General features: G+C 44.0%; 1 protein-coding gene across 1 annotated transcript in view; it reads left to right on the top strand.

Moving 5' to 3' along the window:
* Nucleotides 1–18646, top strand: part of PKHD1 (PKHD1 ciliary IPT domain containing fibrocystin/polyductin) — a gene marked incomplete at both ends in the record, with an annotated part of 274861 nt that overhangs the window by 240898 nt on the left and 15317 nt on the right. The window contains 2 exons of the mRNA XM_082481732.1: nt 15105–15240; nt 17209–17296. Of these exons, the coding sequence (XP_082337858.1) occupies nt 15105–15240; nt 17209–17296 (224 nt within the window). The remainder of the gene's footprint in view (nt 1–15104; nt 15241–17208; nt 17297–18646) is intronic.

Below are 18646 nucleotides of genomic sequence, written 5' to 3'. Positions count from 1 at the left end.
CTGTATTCAGAAATACCTTTTCAGTCCTAGTTTTCCAGGAGCCAATCCATCCAGTTTATTTGCCCAGATCCAACGCACCACATGGTCTAGGTGCCCATGTTTGACTGTTGTCTCCATCTCAAGACCGTTGTCTTGAACTCTTCTCCCAAGTAACACATGATAGGACAAGAGGAAATGTCCTCATGTTACACCAGGGGACGTTTAGGTTGGATATTAGGAAAAATTTCTTCACAGAAAGTGTTATCAAACACTGGCACAGGCTGCCAGGGGAAGAGGTGGAGTCACCACCCCTGGAGGTATTTAAAAGACAGGTAGACATGGTGCTGAGGGACATGTTTTAGGGGTGGTTTTGGCAGTGTTTGGTTGATGGTTGAACTCAATGATCTTAAAAGACCCTTCCAACCCAGGCAATCCTATGGTTCTATGATTCTATAATGTATATCAGCCCACCAACCCTTCTGTGCGTTTTATCTTTATATTTGTTTCTTGACATAGATGATAAAGCATCAGGCAAGCAGCTGATTTTGACAGAACAACACAAGACAGTCTTTTACTTTACAGTGATTTCCCAACGGGAGCGACCTTTTGAGCTCTGTCAGTTGTCTAGTTCTTGGTCACTTTTGTACATACTGATGTTTTATTGATGCTCTGTACCAAGGCTCAGTTTTTGAAGGTCATTTTTTCCCTCTCCACCACAGCAACAAACAACCCTTTCTGTCCCTCCTTCCTCTGCCCCCGTCTTGCTCTTTTCAGCCTCTTGCAGCCACTGTTTGCACGGCCCAGACGGCAGCCCTTATCTGCAGAGAAGGCTGGGAGGAGCAAGGCTGGGGAAGGAGCAGACAGCAGTGCGTTGCAGACTCAGATCCTGAATCTGTATTAAAAGCATATGGGAAATATGAAAAAGGTAATATCCCATCTGTTTTTAATAGGGGCCATGGGATTTGATGTTTGGCAACCGCATTGTGTACTCTCTTGATATTGCATAATGTTGTTTTTTTGATGTGCACTACTGAGCCTTACCCAAGGATAAGTGTATTCCGTCTATGCAAGAAAGAAAATGGATTTGTCTAAGACTTACTTTCTCTAATTAATACCGTATCCTCCAGCGTTTACCACTGACCCCTGTACCATTCTGATGTCTGTTGGCTGCTAGTGATTCAAGCTATTATTCACATGCTTAACTTTTCTACTAGGCACTATGTGGCTTATGGTAGTGAAGCACCAACAGTAAGGACACTGGTCTGTGACCATAGGAACCTTTGTTTTGGTTTTTTTTTGTCTGGTTTTGGTTTGTTGTTTTTTTTTTTAACTTTTTTTTTAAGTGGTGTTACATTAAGCACAGTGGGAAATTATTCTTTGCGAGATCAAATCTTAAATCTGCGCCAAACTCCAAAGATATACAATATTTTTTGTCAGCAGAACTAACATCACTATTGTCAGTGGGGGTATTTGTGTTATAACATAGGATACTACAAATTGGGACAGAAAAAAATATGTTTTGGGAAGGATTACAGCTTGTGCTAGGAAATGTTATCCTGTCTTTACACCGTCCCAAGACATGCCATAGCATGAAGAATGTGACAGGTTCAGGACCCCTCATTCGGTATGTCCGTTATTGACGAACAGAACAAGAGGAGCAACAATAGCTAAACTGTGGGAAAGGAACAAGGTATAGATTTTTTAGATTAAGTTCACCAGAACCCTATTAAATGCCTGTAGGTTCCTGAATCCATCAGTGTGACATCATGGGGGGGGGGAGCAGAGATCACCTAAAGGAGTGGACCACCCTCTTCTGTGTACTGGGCAAGAAACCTTGTGCCTGTCTTTTTTCAAGCGCAAATGACATTTTCTCCACACTGGGGACTGCTCTCCCGACTGGGGTTTGTCTTTCCATCTGTGCATGCCCTGTGAAACCAGTTTAAGCAGCGAGGATCAGGAGAGGTCCCTAAGAAGGAGGCTGGTTTATTACAGGGACAAGAGCAGAGCCAGCTTAAAGCTATAGATTCACTGTCTCAGTAGGGAAAGACCTAGAATGTCTATTAAAGAGAATACTAACATCCCCAGATCATAGGACCAGATCAGAGATCATCCACCTTTAGCTGCTTGGGCTCCTCTGCAGTGTTATTTATTGCTCCCCATCAGTCATAGCTTTTCTGGAATTACTCATGGCTGACATTTCTGATGCAATAAGGACACAGATAACTTGTGAAATGAAATCAGGGTTTTCCTGTTGGGACATGTAGTATCCCCCCCTGTCTATCTGTCTCTCTTTAGGCAGTACATGCTAGCGCAGGCAAGGATAATGGGGCTGGGATTACAAGTCAGGCTAAGTATCCCCGTGTATTTTTCTGTGGAAGGAAAAGAAAAAATATTTTCACCCCTGAGTCGTGCAAAATGCAATCAGGCTGTCAGATATACGCAGGACCTGCACTCCTGCCGGGCCAGCCTCCCTGCAGTTTCACACTCGTGGCTCCTTTTGCATCAAGACAACCACAAAAAGCTCTTTGATCAGCAGAGGATGGGAGTTCGTCCTTGCAGCCCAGGACAGCGAGGCTGAAGGGAGCCTTGGAAACCTCGCTGTGGTCGGGTAGTGAGGCAGTAAGCCTGTGGATGACATAGCCGAGACTTTCAGAAAATGGCTTGTCTGTTATGATTTGAGATGCTTTTTTTACATGATTTTAATTTCACTCCTTTGTTAGGGGCACTTCAAGCACGGCTCATCGCTTTGTCGGGGAAAGATGGAGGTGATTGCTGTGACCTCTGGAGAATCAGAGAGATGACTATCACACAGCTTTATCTTTCTGAGAATGTCTGTACATTAATATATACCACAATGTTTTTACAGATAGAAATCTCTGTTTTGCAAAGTTTGCCTAGTATCAATATAAACATAAAAGTGAAAGAACAAGAGAGCACAACAGTGTACGTATTGTGTGTGTTTGTGCGGGTGCCTTTACACAAAATCAGAAATATAAAGCTGGACAGTCAACCAGGAGCCATTTAGTCCGTATCCCCACACTAGTGCAGGGTGCTTTGCTGCTTCTTGATGGACCTTTAACCTATTACGAACTGAAATTTGCAGGCATTAATCTTTCTTTATTGAAAGTTAGGTTTGGGATAATGCGAAAAACAGGGTATGTGCAGGAAGTAACGCTGTTTGAGACTCACAGTAAGCAATAAAAGTGAAGCAAATCATCATAGAACTGCTCGTTCAGACATCAATACCCGTGCAGAGGACTAAATTAAAAATTACGACTAATTTGCTATGTCACACGACATATACACAGGCGGGCAGGGTTAGAAGTCCAAACTAGATTAATTCTGACACATCCTAACCCAAAAATGCTTGGCTTTGGTAACCTTTTGCGGAGGTTTCAGGCAGGCTGCTGTATGGAATTGCACAGGGTTTTAAAAAAGGGAGACGACAACTTTTTTTTCCCGTGTAGGGATCCGACTTTTCCTCCAGTGGGTAGGCAAAGGCAGGATGCTAAAAATCCTGACCTCACAGCTGCAGTTATTGCAGCACTTGAGGCTCTATCAAGGTTTTATCTGCCACGCACCCCTGAAGAGAAGATGTGGAAAAGGTGATACTCAGGAGCTTGAACTGTAAGCTTAAAATCTCCTTAAAATTAAGGTTACATAACTGCAAGTCAGATGTCCATAGGGACACTATAGAGGGCATGTTCTTGAGTAGCATGTGCCAATCTGCTTGTTGATGTATGGAAAAGACAACCTCAGTTCAAGTAGATACAGGGAAGGACATTTAAAATGGTCATGGAAATGGGGTTTATTTTAAGATTTGGAATAAAAAAGCTTGGTTTGTTTAACTTGGCAAAGCAAGGCTGAGGGGAGAGATCATCCCATCTATGAAAATATGTTGGAGAAGTAAATACCAGAGAGGAAGCTCTAGACAGTAATGGACAATGACAGCACTGGAACAAATGGGTGTAAAGTATCAAGAGATAAATTTACATTTAAAAATAGAAGAAGGTTCCTTTTCGGAGAATAAACTGGAAGAACTGCCAACAGAACTGGAAGAAGACCATTTCCCATTCAACACCAATCTATTTTTATGAATTTGTTTTTCTACACATGGTCAAAGCAATATTTTGAACTTTTTTTTTTCTTTTTTTAAAATAGTTTGGGAATTGCTGAAACCCATTTTGGGCCAACAACTCATTTAGAAGTCTAGCAAAACCGTGGAAAAGTACACATGAATAAATTTACGGTGAAACCTAGAAGGTTTCTAATCAGAGGAGTGGGATTCTGTAATAGGCTATTTGTAGGAGCAATGGGATAAGAAACTTCATCAGAATAAAGTGGAGGCCGATGCATATTATTTCATATAAAACTGTGTAATCATATTTTACTTGAGTAAGCAGGATGACTTTCATTATTTTGTTCTGAATTCTTTGCAAAGTGGGAAACTGGGTAGTTGCGGGATCTGCCAACAAGAGGTAGATGATCATCAAGAACTCAGAGACTCAGACTGATCTTTGTGCACTGAAGATGGTGGCAATGGAAGCTTGTGTGTGAAAAGAGTCTGGAGGAAGTCATTCTGGGTCCCAGATGTGAAGTTTTTTTATCACAAAACCTTTTGCTATTTTTTTTGCTTCAGGTGGGCTTTTAGCAGAAAATCCAGGTACTGAAATTGGGCATCAGAACTGAACTGGCTGTAATTGATGGTGTCAGGAAGGCACAGCCATACCAGGGACAATGGTGCCACACAATATCTTTGACTATGTAGATATTAGACGCCAGGTCTGCTATTTTAGCATTTTTCTTCAAATTTAATTCCGAGTGGGAAACTGAGGAGATATCTTGTGGCCCCCATCCATGCTCAGCAGAGGAATTAAATTGCAGCTTAAGGAGAAATGCTTTTCATTCAGGGGCTGTTCCAAGGTAGACCTTGCAGAGTAGGTATATGAGTCACTCCTGCAGGTTAAAGGTAGTGCAATTGAGTGTCTGGCTTTGTGGGGGAAAAAACTAAAACCAAAGTAGTCTGCCCTTTTGCATATGATCCTTGTGTGAGGCCATTATTTCCCTTGCAAATTTTCAAACAAAGCTCCAAACTACACTTCTAGACAACGGACATGAAGCTTCATATTGCTACCGCAGATCAGATAATAATAGTTTTTCACCACTGCCTTCCTGGACTGGAACACTTCTGGCAGCGTAGGGGTGAAAGGCTCTGTCACCAACTACAAGTCCCCTGAGCTACCTTCCCCCTTTGATCCTTATATTTAAACTACATTCCTGTTATGATCGTGGTAAACCTATCTAAAAATTTGCCGATCCAGCTCAAAGGTTACACCTGTGAATCACAAGATTCAGGCAATTAAAAGTCTTACCCGCACTGTAACTGAGGTGGAAAACACAGCTTGCTCTGACAATGGGCTTCCAAAAACCACCTGGTTCCTCTGCGGAAAGGGAGCAGGAGGTAGGAAAGATCAAAGGAGAGCAGGAGAGAGGAGAGGAGGAGGAAAATAAAGAGGGTGTGAGAGGCACGGGAAAAGGAGTGCAGAACTTTCATAGAATCATGGAATGATGGAATCATAGCATGGTTTGGGTTGGAAGGGACCTTTAAAGGCCATCTAGTCCAACCCCCCTGCAATGAGCAGGCATATCTTCAACTAGATCAGGTTGCTCAGAGCCCCGTCCAATGTGACCTGGAATGTTTCCAGGGATGGGACATCCACTACCTCTCTGGGCAACCTGGGACAGGGTTTCAACACTCTCAGTGTAAAAAATTTCTTCCTTATATCTAGTCTAAATCTGCTATCTTTTAGTTTAAAGCCATTACCCCTTGTCCTGTCGCTACAGGCCCTGCTAAAAAGTTTGGCCCCATCTTTCTTATAAGCCACATTTAAGTACTGGAAGGCCTCAATAAGGTGTCCCTGGAGCCTTCTCTTCTCCAGGCTGAACAACCCCAACTCTCTCAGCCTGTCCTCGTAGCAGAGGTGCTCCAGCCCTCTCATCATCTTCATGGTCCTCCTCTGGACCCGCTCCAGCAGGTCCATGTCCTTCATATGTTGGGGGCTCCAGAGCTGGATGCAGTACTCCAGGTGGGGTTTCACCAGAGCAGAGCAGAGGGGCAGAATCACCTCCTTTGACCTACTGACCACCCTGCTTTTGATTGCTGCCCGGGATATGGTTGGCTTTCTGGGCTGTGAGTGCACGTTGCTGGGTCATGTCCAGCTTTTCATCCACCAGGACCCCCAAGTCCTTCTCCTCAGGGCTGCTCTCCATCCCTTCATCCCCCAGCCTGTATGGATACTGGGGGTTTCCCCAGCCCAGGTGCAGGACCCTGCGCTTGGCCTTGTTGAACCTCATGAGGTTCACAGACTTTGCAGGTCTCTATGGGAGAAGGAGGGATATATTGCCATATATTCCCCACATGACTGTGGGTGTTTCAAATGTGGGGTTTGTATTATTAAGCCTCAGTTAAAAATGAAAAGGATTATCTCAAGAGGAGCCTTTCGCAATTCCCTGGTGTTCCCCCAGAAGTTTTGTTTGTTTGGACACATGCAGGAGACCCAGAAGTTTCCCCATTGTCTTTCTCAGGGACTGGAAGGACATGTGGTTCCAGTGCTGGTACCCCAGTGCTGTCAAACAAAACCTGCCTCGCTCATGGATCCATTTTCCCCCTTAACAATTACTGGGACCTGCAGTAAAAGCCATGATTTACACGACACGTGCAGACACAGCAGAGAGGAGCTGCCGGTCACGTCTCCGAGGGACCGATCCTTTCCCCACTCCGCCTTGTTTAACATGTGAACGGTGTCACCTCTATCAGCAGAGCCTGTCTGGTGTGACATTCGAGTGAGTGACAGCTCTGTGGGCTCCCGGGTCAGCCTGCTTTGCTCTCGCATCATGCTCGACTGCTGCCACGCGTCGGGTGGGAAAGGGGGAAAAATTCTTCCACATGCTTTGTTAGCAGGAGCCTGGCGAGCAGAGGGTTAAATGGCTTTGGGTGCTGGGTCTTTGTGGGGGTGTATGTATGTATATGTGTGTATATATATAGATATATAGAGATATATACACACACACCTTGGTTTGGCTGTAGGACCTCGCGCCCGCAGGCCACAGTCACATTATCATCTGGAAATTGGATAACGACAGCACAATGACAAATCCAGGTTGCTTGCAATAAGGTGCTAATCCCTTTGCTTTAATATCGGAGCAGCGTGTAATGATGTTTGGACATCACTCCAGTTTACTGACGACCCCACTGGGGCCAGCAATAGAAGCGTACAACTGTCTAACAAGCCATCAGGTGACCGCCGTCGTCAAAGCAACGGAGGATGCAATCTAATCTTCCCTCCATCCCTTCCAGCTCCCAATAAGGACCAGATTATAGAAGTGGCCCATCAATGCTTGGTAACTCGAATCAATTAACGTTAATTCGCACAATGCTATGATGTATTGTGATCACTTTCATTTCGGAGAAGGGGGAAGAAATTGCTATAATTCACCTAAAATGAGGTTGTCTATGGTGCTGAGGTATTAATTGGGTGTCCATATTAAATGGAAAAGGAGCACGGTAGTGAAGGAAAAGTGGATGAGTGACTCTCTTGGCTGCTATTGACCTATCAGAAGAAGACAGTGCCCTTTTCCTTTGCTTTTATCTATTACAGTTTTCCCTATTGCGTGTCAAGTTGATGTATTATAAAAAATTCATTTGGTGACCTTTCACCCCCCTAGCAGATTAAACAATTTCACTGGGATGGCATCATTAACAGGGCCTTACATTTAATGATGATTTCTCTAAAAGGCCACGGAGATTCGATTTTAAGCTAACAGATTTATTGCACTATTATAACATATCGTAAAAAACTGTACCACCTACGGTCTGGTTTTAGGATAGAAACTGTTTAAGAGTTTATGTGGAGCTTAAAGTGGTATTACCTTGGGATACGCAGCAGCGGCAAGGCTCTGACCTCCGGCGGGATGCTGTTTACATTTAATAAAAGACGTTCCTCCGACAGTAAACTTCGGGAGTGTGTTATGGAGGAGGCCTGGCTTAGCTCCCCGACACTGGCAGGCGGCTTTGTAAGTCGGCGTATTTCCACTCATTTACAGCAATTAATGAAAGTCACTAATGAATTTGGAGGATATTTCTCTCCTATCTGACACATCGGCTCTGTCCGTCTCCTTCTAAAGGCTCCTGGGTGATCCCACCTCACCCTTGAGTGGATCCGTTAAATCCCTCCAGTATCCTTGTTTTTCATTTAAGGTGTCTTCTCACTCCAGACTGCGGGAATCTGGACTCCACCAGCTGCATCCCACCAGGCAGCAGTTTGCTTTCAGCTTTAGGTGCCACAGGGATTGAAAAGCGCTAAATGAAGGTTGTCTGAGCGGGGGGGAAGACTGACCTTCTGGGGGACACATGCCTGTGTGTTCCTGGACAGTGTCATGGTTTGGGCTGAACTGGCCACCGGGCGAGTGACAAATGTTCCCCCTGATGTCTCTTCAAAAAAAAGAGAGAGGCAGGAGAGAGAGAGAAAGAGACTTATGAGTTTAGAAGAAACCAAACTACTTTAATGAAATATTAATAATAAAATAAAAAGGAAATAATGAAATATATACAAAACCGTATCAATCTCCTGAGATGACAATCACGACACCGGCTGGCACTGGGGCAGTCCCAGGCTGGACTCAGTGATGGGCGGGAACTGGATTCCGGATCTGGATTCAGGATCGGGATAAGGGCAGACGAACAGAGTCCTCCTCAGACATTGGCCATTGAAGGAAGAGGACTGACCCTTTGACCCCTCAGCTTTTACACTGAGCATGAGGCAGATGGGATGGAATACCCCGTTGGCCAGGTTTCGGTCACCCGTCCTGTCCGCTCCTCCCCGCAGGTGGGACCCCTCTGCGCTGTTCCGCTTCCGACCCCCCAACGGGGCAAATACCAGAGTTCCCTGCCCCGGGGGATCAGAGCAATGAGCGTAAGCAGAGCCTCTCCGCACACCATGTCCGGGCACCAGCTACAACATAGGTCTGATCACTCTGAGAGCGAACAGTGTCTGCACAATATGCTGCTAATTTCAGCAGTTAGAAAAGGCCCATCTTAAGAAGTAAAGTTACTGAACAAAATTGGTCCTGTTTTACCTCAAACCAGGACAAATAGCTGTGTTCGTGTTCTGTGACTATATTTACTGATTTGTAAAATGAGGAAAAAAAAGTCCTGAAAACTAGGTTGGGAACCACTTAGATCTTGGACAGTCTCTAGCAAACAGGGAAATGGAGATCTGATGGTGGTAGTGCCCCAAAAAGCTAATGTCAGAAGAAGCTGGACAAAAAGGCTGGGTATTTTAATTAATACATACTCCAAGAGAGTATACATTGGACCTCTTCTTCAGAACTTTTTCAGTCTAACCAATTTACCTTATGCTTTCGCCAGCCACAAAATATCCAGCTTCTAACTGAAGCACCTTTGCCTTATGAAAGGAAACCCTCACAATGATTAGATAAAGCAGCATACTCCTCTTGTCCAGCCTTGCTCACAGAAGCAATTCAGTTACTTGTTTCTTACCCCAGTTCACCATCAACCTCGCCCCCCTTGCTCCTCCTCTGCACTACTAGATGTTCTTTTGTCAGGTTTCTGCCATCACAGCACCTGACCTCCAGGGTTTTTTTCAAAGCTCCCTGCTGATGCCAGCTAAAATATGCATTTAGGTGCCTTGGGTTTTGAATTTTGGTCTTATTTACTCAACTTACATGAAAGACAGGAGACATCAGTAATGTCCAACATCATGGGTCCTATTCAGTCTATTAGTTTAGTCCTCAGAAGGAGATATGTTCAGTAATCATAGAATCACAGAATCATAGAATGGTTTAGTTTGGAAAGGACCTTGAAGATCACCCAGTTCCACCCCCCTGCCATGGGCAGGGACACCTCCCACTAGACCAGGTTGCCCAAGGCCATGTCCAGCCTGGCCTTGAACACCTCCAGGGATGGGGCCTCAACAACCTCTCTGGGCAACCTGTGCCAGTGCCTCACCACCCTCACAGGGAAAAACTTCTTCCTAATGTTCAGTCTGAACCTGCCCTCTTCCAGTTTAAAACCATTCCCCCTCATCCTATCGCTACATGCCCCAGTAAAAAGTCCTTCCCCAGCTCTCCTGTAGGCCCCCTTTAGGGACTGGAAGTCCACAATAAGATCTCCCTGGAGCCTTCTCTTCTCCAGGCTGAACAGCCCCAACTCTTTCCGCCTCTCCTCATAGGAGAGGTGCTCCAGCACTCGTATCATCCTCATGGCTCTCCTGTGTACACGATCCAGCAGGTCCATGTCCTTCTTCTGTTGGGGACTCCAGAGCTGGAGGCAGTACTCCAGGTGGGGTCTTATGGATTTATTGTTTCTCTGATGTCAAGGAAAACTGCAGCCTGCTTCCCACTGGAGTTTATTTCCTCTAGTTTTAATTTCTTTCTATAATATGAGAAAACATGGGCACCGGTGGAAGGAAAAGTCATTCTGGATAGCTCTTTTGCTATTCCTCCTAATGACCTCAGGCTCCTCACTGTTTTCTGGATGCCCATGTCTCTCTTCCCCTGTCTTTGTTACTTAAGGATAAGATCTGCAGGGGGAGTCAAAGCTCTAACAGTGCAGCTGAGAGGGCACAGGCACCAGGTATCTGGCTATCTTCATCACCACATAATGGGAGAACGCACTTCTCACTCAAAGATGTTAAATTTCACAGCCCATCAGTGAATCTGAACCTACTATGCCTTACACAAGAGCTCAGATCGCTTATCTCCTGTCTTCACTAGAGCATCTTCTTTCTTGTAGCATGTCTTCTCCTCACCGGCAATCACCACCTTTTCAAGAACAACAACAAAAAATCTCTTTGGCTTGATCGTGATGCATTTTGACATACTATTTATTCCCCAAATTCTTCCTAGTCTCCTTCCCCTCCCAAGGGTATACTGACGCCACAACACCAGCATTGCAGACGTACCCAGACAACTGTTCCATTAGTCTGATTGTCTTTGTTTATTAGGGAATTAAATATGCCAGGGACTGTTCCCTGGCACTGAGGCCGGCTAATATGGATTAGCCTGTGTCCATAAAATTCAATCCTCTCACCCACCATTGCAGGGTGGCCTCATCCAAACTGCCAAGTGAGAATATCCTCTGACTGTAGCAGCTCCCAGACCACCTGGGGGTTGTCCTGGACTTTGATCTTGGGCCTGGACCACAGCTTACGATGCATTGGCAGTTTAACAGTAGAGTTGATCAAGTTTCAATGCCAAGGTTTGTTATTTGTAATATAGATATATGTTTTCTAATATAGATATATTCATTGACTTCAATGGACTCTTGACCCAGGCTCTGCACCTGATCTCTTTCCCCTTGAAGTCAACCGATAATAATAGCTGCTATTCTTCTTCTTCTTCTTCTTCTTCTTCTTCTCCTTCTCCTTCTTCTTCTTCTTCTTCTTCTTCTCCTCCTCCTCCTCCTCCTTATTATTATTATTGTTATTGTTATGGTTGTTATTATTATAGTTGTTATTAGTATCATTATTCTTATAGTTATTATTGTAGTTATAATTAAAATGACAAACTCTCTTTGATTTCAGGGAGACATCCTTCCCTCTGCCCCAAATCTCTCCACCTAGTTTCTCACTCATGCCTTAATACCTGCAGCAGACTCTCTACTTTCCACGACCTCTAATTTCTTTGCTCCTAAAGAGCAGACACTTGCTCTCCTGCCGAGTCTCAGCACGTTCAGCATATGTGTGTCAGCACTGATGGTGATCTGGGATGCTGACCCTGGTGTCCCTGCTGACTGAGGTATCAGGAGCAGCTCCTGCTTGCCCGCTGTGCCCACGGTCAGAAGAGCTGCGAGGCACTGAGCGACGGAGCTGCTCCCCACCGAGCGCTGTCAGCAGGGAATTGCAAACCAGCCCGCTCCTCCCCAGCAAGAGCCTTCAGGGTAGTGACAAAACAACATGCTCTTCTCGCCCACCAGGAGGAAGGCAGGTCTGCTCGCTCCAGCCCTTGCTAGGCTACAGACATCCTTGTCCATCCCCGCCTCCCATGCAAAGCTATGCTGGGAAAGCCTATTTTCCTTCCAGCACAAATCACCAGGGGAGCAGCGGGATGCTCCTCTCTCCTCCTCCTCTTCCTCCATGCTGACGTTTGCTTGCAGGAACGTAACTCGCTTCATGCAGGGTCGCACCCTAAAGGCAGAAGGTCCCTCACAGCGAGTCAGGTTGGACCGTGTGGGATAGAATCATAGAATCGTAGAATTGTCTAGGTTGGAAGAGACCCTTGGGATCATCGAATCCAACCATCTGCCCTACTCTACAAAGTTCTCCCCTACACCATATCCCCCAACACCACATCTAAACGTCTCTTAAACACATCCAGGGATGGTGACTCAACCACCTCCCTGGGCAGTCTATTCCAATGCCCGACCACTCTTTCTGTGAAAAATTCTTTCCTAATGTTCAGTCTAAATCTGCCCTGTTGGAGCTTGAAGCCATTCCCTCTTGTTCTGTCATTAATTACCTGTGAGAAGAGACCAGCACCAACCTCTCTACAGTGTCCTTTCAAATAGTTGTAGAGAGTTAGAGAGTGATGAGGTCTCCCCTCAGCCTCCTCCTCCTCAAACTAAACAGTCCCAGCTCCTTCAACCGCTCTTCATGTGATTTGTCTGCTAGGCCCTTCAGCAGCTTCGTTGCCCTCCTCTGCACTCGCTCCAGCACCTCCATATCTCTCTTGTATTGAGGTGCCCAAAACTGGACACAATACTCGAGGTGTGGCCTCACCAGTGCTGAGTACAGGGGCACAATCACCTCCCTACTTCTGCTGGCCACGCTATTTCTAATACATACGCACACCATGTGCTGTGATGTGTTAGCTGGATTCAAATTGCCCGCAAAGAGACATTCATTTTTAAGCGTGTGTGTGTATTTTTTTTTTTTCCTTGCCGTTAGTCAGTCCTTGCCTGGGGAGTAGGAACATCTACTTCCTACAACCATATTTTGCAGCACCCTTCCTTTACGCGTGAGATGAGCACTGGTTTACCGTGTAGGGTGTGGGGTGTGGAGGCAGGGCATCTCATGCCCATATTTTTCTGGTTTGTAGGTAGTTTTAAAGAAGCTGGAGAGAGAAAAAAAAAAAAAAAAAAACAAACCACAAACATTTTTGGCTTACAGAAGCCGTGCCAAGATTCACCTAAACTTGTCTGGACTCAGCTGGAGCCAGAGAGCTCACAGAGAGTGCAGATCTGTGCCATGAAAACAGGAGTGGCTCGGTGTGTTCTTCCTGCTGTTTCAGTCACAGTGCCGAATGCACATTTATGGAAGGAGGTGGATAAGACCACTCAGGAAACCATTGGTGCCTTCGACATGAATTTCAAATACATCACTGCCTTTCAGATTTCCCACTGACCAAAAAGAAAAAGAACCAAGATAAGAACTGAAACTTTTTGAGTAAACTCTTGTTATAACTCTTGGGATGTCAGGTATCCTTAAACCCTTGGTTGACCTTCCCAGTGTTTATGGTTCAGACCAGTGTTTCATAGAACCACAGAATTATAGAGTAGTTTGGGTTGGAAGGGTCCAACCCCCCCGCCATGAGCAGGGACACCTTCAACTAGATCAGGTTGCTCAGAGCCCCGTCCAACCCGACCTGGAATGTCTCCAGGGATGGGGCATCCGCCACCTCTCTGGGCAACCTGGGACAGGGTTTCAACACCCTCAGCAGAAAAAATTTCTTCCCTGTGTCTGGTCTAAATCTTTCCTCTTTTAGTTTAAAGACATTTCCCACTGTCCTATTGCAACAGGCCCTGCTAAAAAGTTTGTCCCCATCTTTCCTGTAGCCCCTTTAGTTACTGGAAGGGGCTCTAAGGTCTCCCCAGAGCCTTCTCTTCTCCAGGCTGAACACCCCCAGCTCTCTCAGCCTGTCCTCCCAGCAGAGGGGCTCCAGCCCTCCCAGCATTTCCCATCAGCTGCAGTATAAACAGTTTCTGGTTTATAAAGCATAGTAACAACCTGAAAAAAACCAAACCAAAACAAAACAAAACAAAACAAAAGAAAATAAATACCTAAACCGAAAAACAGACTTAAAGGAAACTTAAGCTCCATATATCTTCTGTTTGTAAACACCTTTAAGCCAGCACTAGAGATGAATGAATAGCTTTTCCACTTTCATTTCAAGACAATATCAAACCCCCAGCCGCTTCACTGCAATTGCAGATTAGAGGGGCTTATATATATATAAATTATATATATATATATATGAGATACTAAATGACACAAAGCACTGGGAGAGGGAATGCAATGATACAGGCTCAGAATAAAGTGCTGATTCTTTATTCAAATGCAGAAGCCCTCTCCTGCGATGCTCTAATTTAAATTTCAGTCTTGGAAAAAAGAATGTCTTTCCATGGCGTGTCTGTACGCTGCTACATTTCAGCATGCAGACTTCGCGGATAATGAAGGATAAGAACACAGGTACGGCAGGAGAAAGAAATAAAGCCCTGTCAGTGCTGCGCTTGTGCAGAGGAACTGAAACTTTTAGAAGAGCTCAAAGGTATTTATTGGAAATCTTTCTGCTGGACAGGAAGTGTTTGCAGCCTCCACTGTTACCAGTGCACTGCAATGAAGACTTTAGGACTAAGGCATCGGGTCTCTGAATCCATAAAATCCCTCTCTCTGTCACATACTTCCCATGAGATACCAGGGAAATAATTTATTTTGTTGAATTCTCACTTTTCCATCTGTAAACTGGGGATTGAAACAAAAGGATTTTTTTTTTTTTTTCATTGGTTTGGTACTGCCGTCTGCTTGGAAGTGATGTCTGGTCAATATTTCCATAAATGCTGCTCTCGTCCAAGGAATCAAAGTGCCATGACGGGGTAAATAAGTAGTCGTTTTGTATAGTGCTCCTTCTTATTGATAACAGACACCAAGTATTGCCACCTGCATTACTAAGGTAGGAAATGCAGAAAGTAACAGGAAGTACAGAAAATACAGAATACAAAATACAGAAAGTAACCTGTCATTCCTAGGGACTAGCATTGAGTGTTTTCATAGCATTAATTTTCTCTCTTTTTTTTTTTTTTTTTTTTAACATTCCTTTGCACGTGAAAGAAACGGAAGCAGACAAGACTCAGGAACATGCTTGTACGTGAGGCCCTATAACATCTCTGTTCAGGTCCAGCCATCAGATGGCGAAATCGAGAAGCAGCTTCCTGTACAACCGAAAATCATTTTCCTGGACAGGAAGGTAGGATTTGTCCCTCTGTGGATAAATTTTTTTATTAATTCTGTACAATTGTGCTGTTTCAATCCAAAAGCCAGAGACAGAACTAAATATGGCATAGGACAGCTCTATAAATACATACAGCAAAGGATAACTCTATAAATAAGCAGTCATTCCCATTCTGGGAACATTCCAGGATGGACTGTGTTAACATTATTGGGCTTTTTCCTGCAAGGGTTAGATCTGTGCTGTAGAATTGATTGTGTGCGGTTTTCTGATGTCTGCTTCTAAAGCTTAGAGGATATAATTGAGGAATGTGGGAACTGCAACACAACCACGAAGGCTGGCAATGTCAGGTCTAATGGGGTATCCTGGTCTGCCCAAGCAAGGCCACACCGTGCAGATCAATGCTGTGTAGAGATCACCATGTTTAAAACAAGCCTGGACTTCTGTGTGATGGGATTTACCACTGCCAGAGGTACTAACTCAGGTCCTGGAAGCAGCAAGCTATGTCCAACGAGTCCTTAGATGTTGGTGGGTTGTTGGACTAGATTCAGTCCTAAAGTCAGGTGAAATCTGCATAGCATGGCTTATTGCTATGTTTCTATTTCCTTTATATTTTCATGTCCTCTTTCCTGTTTTCCAACCAATTTCTATTATGGAATCATTCCCATTTACTGGACTGGCAAAAGTATAGCCGCAGAATAACTAGCTCCAGTTCTGACATTTTTACAGTGATGATCCTGAAGCATGGTGGCAGGTCCGAGTTTGGACAGCTTTTGGATATTATTTTTGGATGCAAAGTTGCTTTACAATAAAGCCAGCTCTGTATACCCATTAGCCATGAGACTGATTTTACAACTGTGGGGCACAGAACTTTCAGATTCTTTCTGTTGACTTCAGTTCCCTACATGTAGTCATGTTGTTGTGTTGTAGGCTGTGGAATACGCTATTTGGCTCCCAGGTTCTGTAGAAAGGTAAGACCGTTCCACAAGCCAACTCTACTGGATGTCAAATATTGTTGGCTATCTGACACTCAAAATTTACATCTAGGCAACTGAATCTTCCCGTGACTTTCATCCCTTTCTTCAGACATGCTTCAGGTTTTCTACTAGACTTGTGAACCAGTAACTCTCTCAAAAATTAAAGAAACTGATAGCTAGTAGTTTTATACACACATATATTATAGGATCTAGATCCTGCACACCTATTTTGGCTGGGTAATTTAGGTATCAAAATTAGTTTCTTTCACTGAGTGTATGAGGAACTTAAATCTTCAACCTGACTAATTAGACAGAGTGAGTCTACTCAGTTTCCTTGAACTTGTGAAGTCAGCATCCTTGGAGATATTCAAAAGCCACCTGGACATAGTCCTGGGCAACTCCTTCTACGTGACCCTTGCTTCAGCAGAGAGGTTGGACCAAATGACCTCCAGAGGTCCCTTCCAACCTCAAAAGTGCTGTGATTCTGTGAACTTAGACACCATAAAAGCCATGATGTCAAATCTAGCTACTTCTCGTAGGTGATGTGAATATGACCCTAGATGCTTCAAGTGAAGCAGCAAACCTTGACAGACTTTATTGAAACAAACCCAAAGCTGCCAGAACTGTTTCCTGATGAGTTTAAACTCATCTTAAAGAGTTATGGTGAGCGTTATGACATTTGTAACATGCAGATGCAAACTGTCTTCTCACTGGTCATTAAAAAACTATTTCATTTGTTTATAGAATCATAGAATCATGGAATGGTTAGAGTTGGAAGAGACCTTAAGATCATCAAGTTCTAACCCCCCTGCCATGGGCAGGGACACCTTCCACTAGACCAGGTTGCTCAAACCCCATCCAACCTGGCCTTGAACACCTCCAGGGACGGGGCAGCCACAACTGTTAAATCCCTTTTAAGCTGTTAAGCCCCTGTTAAAGCCATCAAAATTTTCTTTCCTCTTGTTGAGGAGACAAGACCTTAATTCTTCTCTTTTGTTCTTCTTCCCAGGGTCAAAGAGTTGACAAATTGGGACCTCCCTCAGAACCCTGGGTTGTATCAGCTCACCTCAAGGGCTCCTCCGAGGCTGTGCTAAAAGGTTTGGATGTATTTTCTCATAGCAGGTGTTATGACAAAACAGCAATGTGGAACGGTGGTGACAAATTTAGGAGTTCTCCCTGAGAACGACTGGATTTGAAAGATAGTCTTTGGGCTGAAAAAAAGAAGGTTGCAGTAGAAGTTTGGTGAACTTCCCAGTCACACGCTAGAGAAAGAAAAAGTGTTTTTGCATTCTGGGAGCTTAAAGGAAGTGTATCCAATACTTTATCTTGAAAAGACATATCTTAAATTAAAAAAGAAAAGAATGAATAATTAGAAATCTTAATACTTGATTTTCAGCTAATGTTAATCGGGGCAATTTCCTTAGTGTCAATGACAATTTGTGTGTCCCAGCAAAGATCTGGCCAAATAAAGACAGAATCAACTGCCTATTGTTTTTAATTAGCCTACTTCAATGTGAAAATGCCTTTCAGGAGGGATCTAAATGTTTCCCTTCTGGTCTTCATTTATCAAAAGACCTGAACTCATGATTAACTCGAAGTGTGCGAATATTTCCCTTGAAGTTATTAAAGTTCTGAACTTGCTCAGATATAGAACCTTGTTTAAGCACAGTGACGAACCAGAAACCTGTGGATGATCATATTCTTTTAAACTAGAAGGTGGAAATGATATTGATTGTTAAGTATCCTAATTTTTGTTGCTATAATCTTTAAAGGTAAGCAAACAGCACACACATTGAAAAGTGGGGTTTCCTATTACAGGTAAGGTACTTTGTTTGCAGTAAAAGCCATTTCTACGCTGGCTTTGACTTGAAAAGTTCACCTTTGGAGAAGATAAGTGGCACTCATGATGTAGATCAGAGCTTCTCAGCCTTTCAGTCCATGTTTCCCTTAATTAGAAATTCTTCCTACCATAGTTGCAGGTTTACAGGTTATAAAACTCCTTTGGTCTTTTCTGTTGGTTTTTGTGCCTCTTCAGGGTGGTACTCCTCACAGGTTTAGGAACATGGGTCTAGATGAACCACAGATTATTGTATCGGCTACTGGCTAACAGTGGGAGAAAGGAAGGGAGAAAGGGAGGAGGGGCGGAAGGAAGGAGTCAAGGAAGGGAAAAGAAAGAGAAGGAGACAAAAAGACAGAAAAGAAAGAAAGGAAAAAAAAAAGAGAAAAAAGAAAGAAAGAAAGGGAAGGAAAAGAAGAAAAAGAGGGGAAAAGAGAAAGGAAAGTCACTGAATGAAAATGCACTTCACATTCTTTAAAAGATACATGCATCAAATTAATAGTCAATAAACTCCAGCAAAGGAAGAACTGCGTAGTACAGATGTTCTGCATGTAATAGTTTGCTGCAGTTTTTCCTTTGACAAACGTCCTTATTGCACTCGTCTTTTGAA

Source organism: Vanellus vanellus (assembly GCF_965231255.1).
Source record: "Vanellus vanellus genome assembly, chromosome: 3".
NCBI lineage: Eukaryota > Metazoa > Chordata > Aves > Charadriiformes > Charadriidae > Vanellus > Vanellus vanellus.
Note: the sequence above shows the minus strand (reverse complement) of the source record. Positions and strands in the feature narration are given on the sequence as shown.